Raw genomic sequence first — 3,150 nt, 5'->3', positions numbered from 1 at the left:
GTCATTGGATCTTGGTAAATACCATTGCTCCTGATTCACTCAAGAGGTTCTCAAAATCCATTGACATTAGAAACAGGGGTTGAGTGAAACACATTTGGCCTGGAAATTTCCATGTCCGGTTTCATGACTCCAAAACACAGCCTGTAAGAAAACCAAGTTGGCTAACTAATCGCCATTAATATGTGTACCCTACAAATATAGTTCGGTCCCAACATTGGGGGTATGAAACCATAGTTTGACAATCTAATTTTAGAAAACTAAACTGTTTCTTAGTGTTGGCTAAATGACGAGCAAACAGAGATAGAACCTTCATCTATCACTATCCCCTTTGTCCCACATCGACAGGACACAAAAAGCTTGATTGTCACTGTTCACACGTCCTGGGTTTTCCGTAACTTTACCACATGCAAGTTAACTGTAACACTTATGTAAAATATACAGTGAAAAAAAAAATACATTCAAGAATGCCAGAAACGGCTAAGAAAGCTATGGAATCTATTGCTAGACAACTTTCTGACAAGTCTTTTAGCGTCAGATACTTGTTCTTCTGCAAGTTTTTCTATGTTCTTTAGGTATCCAGAGCTGGCGATTTTCCTTCTCCCACTGTTGCAGCTTGTCAATGAAATTAATATGGAGAGTAAGAGCTGTTTGTTTCCCGAAATTCCCTTGTCTTCGTCGAGCAATTGAAGAAGAAACCGGATGTTTCTGTCATCTTGAACGAATCTTTTTCGGTTTTCGGGACCGAGACTAAGCTCGAGAGTGTTTCGATTGCCATTTTGCGCATATCGTACGTCTTGGCATCAAGCAATCTGGCGAGCTCCGGCATGAAACCGGCGTCCCCCATTGTCTTTTTAGCCTCATCCGATGTGCCACAGAGCCTAAACGTTAACTTGAGTGCCAATTCTTGAAGTGAAACCTCACCATTGCGTAGGAAGAAAAGTAAATGGTCTATGAACATGTAGTTCATTAGCATGTTTATGCGACTCTGTGATGAAAAACAGAGATTCTCGATCGCTCTTAATGCTACTTCCCTTGTTTTCGAAGATGTCGCCGACTTTGGATCGGAGATACGCACCAACATTTGGATTCCACCTTCTTTTACGACCGTTTCACGAACCGATTCGTCCCCGGAAGCTATATTTTGAAGGAACTCGACTGAATTTATCTGCATGATTTCGTCTTTCGATCTGGTTAGCTTGATGAACGTAGTAATGGCACCTTCTTCGACCATAAACCTCTTGATCTCTTCGACACCGACAAGATTCCTCAACACTCCACAAGCGAGACCGATCAGTTCCCCTCCGAATTCACTGCTCGAACATATCTTCAGCAGTGCTGTCACCCCACCGTGAGCCGAAAGAGACCAAGCATTGTCGGAATTTACAGTCAATGTCTGAAGGCACTTAACAGCTCCTACTTTGCTCAAACGACTTCCATTTTCCAAAACACGATTCAAAGACCCGACAATCCCGGATTCAACAAGAACCCTTTTGTACAAATCGAATCCGGAGATCAAAGACACAATCTTTGAAGCCTCTTCTTGAATCTCCATCTCTGGTGAATCGAGGAAATCTACTAAAACTTTCACAATATCACCAACTTCGAGTGCCACGAGTTTAACATACCTTTCGTCTTCATCCATAACCTGATATAAACTAACCAACGCTTGCCTTTTCATTTCTGTATCACCAATCTTCATCCTCGTCAACAAATCTCTCACGTAAAACCTCATTTCGTCTTTGCAAGCACCTAGACCGGGCCTCGAGACAACAATGGCGGAACCGTGAGTTAAAACTCCGGCTGTCCGAATCCCGGAAATGTTCTTTACGTGGAGACCGACTTTGGTAGCCATAACATCGAGGTCGCTTTGCATCAAGAGCTTCCCACTGTAAGAAAGATCCACGCATCTTCTTGCAAGATCACAACACTCGTTTATAGTAACCAAAACGGTAGGAACCAAATCGGAAAAGGCTGCAGCATTTTCACTTGAATCATAACCGTTCTCGACTGCCATTAACCCAGAACTCAACTCTTCAAGCTTCTTTCGAATAAGTTGCCATTTAACATTGAAAACTTTGGTGGAATGAGAAAGGGAAATCAAAGAAGATATGACCTCAACAGCCTGCTTCACACTAGATTTCATCTTCCCCCCCCCCCCCCTTCAAATTGAATGTTTGCTTTGAAGAAATGAATCAAACCATCCAAGTGATCTATATCAGAAAAAGAGAGAAAGAGAGGCAATGAATGCAGATGAGTTAATGGTGTACATTTAGATTAGAGTGGTGACCTTTCGGGGTAGTGTAACAGTGACAAGTCAATAGGAAGAAGATAAGGGTATAAATGTATTGTACGCCATTACAACAATGGTTAAAAGGGTAACTGAAAGCTCTCAGTGTAATAATACAACTGATGAGAAAGGAAGATGATTAAAAGTATTGTGGATATTTGATCAAAGGGATATCATCAATCTTATAATGATTTTATCTGTACTACAATGTATAGATATGAATGGATTTTACAATGGGTTGCTCTGGGGACACCTATCAACAATTAAATTCATCTTTTAAAATCTGATCAGATTCCATCAACGTTCTTCTACTTTTTTCCTCCGTTCGATATGGTTGGACAAATTTAATGCTATCGGAATTTGTACAATGTAAGAAGATGAACCTTTAATTAATTGTACGGTGCTGATGCATTAATAGGTTATAGATGGTCCCAAGAATTGATACTTTTTAGATTTTACTTTACCATTAATTTTTGGCCTTTGATGATATGGTCATATGTGTATCACAACTAGCTTCTTGGCAATGCAATCATACATGCATCTTATGGTGCACTCAATACTTATCAATTTTCCTTAATTTTATGGGATTTAAAGGTATACTTGAAATTGAATTATAATTTTTATGAGAATTAAAATATAATTTTATAAACTGAATCACTCAAATGATCTCAATGGTTAATGGAAATATTATTCTTTTTAGAGAGTGCGATTCTAAACATATATTATCTTGTAATCATTCTAGACTAAAAAATAATAATTTTTAACATCGAACTATAATTTTATCATTGTAGGGATTACAATCATATTTTACAATGCATTGACTTAAATTTAATATTTTTAGAGGGATTTATACTCTGTTTTAC

The 3,150-nt window shown here is 38.6% G+C and overlaps 1 protein-coding gene across 1 annotated transcript; it reads right to left on the bottom strand.

The window, feature by feature from the left end:
* Positions 1 to 403: 403 nt before the first annotated feature.
* LOC120189998 (vacuolar protein 8-like) lies at positions 404 to 2,143 on the bottom strand. The gene is given in 2 exon segments (XM_039193133.1): positions 404 to 736; positions 739 to 2,143. Coding segments are annotated over 2 exon segments (1,683 nt in total). The 3' UTR covers positions 404 to 458.
* Between the last annotated feature and the right edge of the window lie 1,007 nt (positions 2,144 to 3,150).

The sequence above is a fragment of the Hibiscus syriacus genome, unplaced genomic scaffold (assembly GCF_006381635.1).
Source record: "Hibiscus syriacus cultivar Baekdansim isolate YM2019G1 unplaced genomic scaffold, ASM638163v2 tig00004072_pilon, whole genome shotgun sequence".
Taxonomy (NCBI): Eukaryota; Viridiplantae; Streptophyta; class Magnoliopsida; order Malvales; family Malvaceae; genus Hibiscus; species Hibiscus syriacus.
This window is presented reverse-complemented; position numbering and strand designations above follow the sequence as displayed.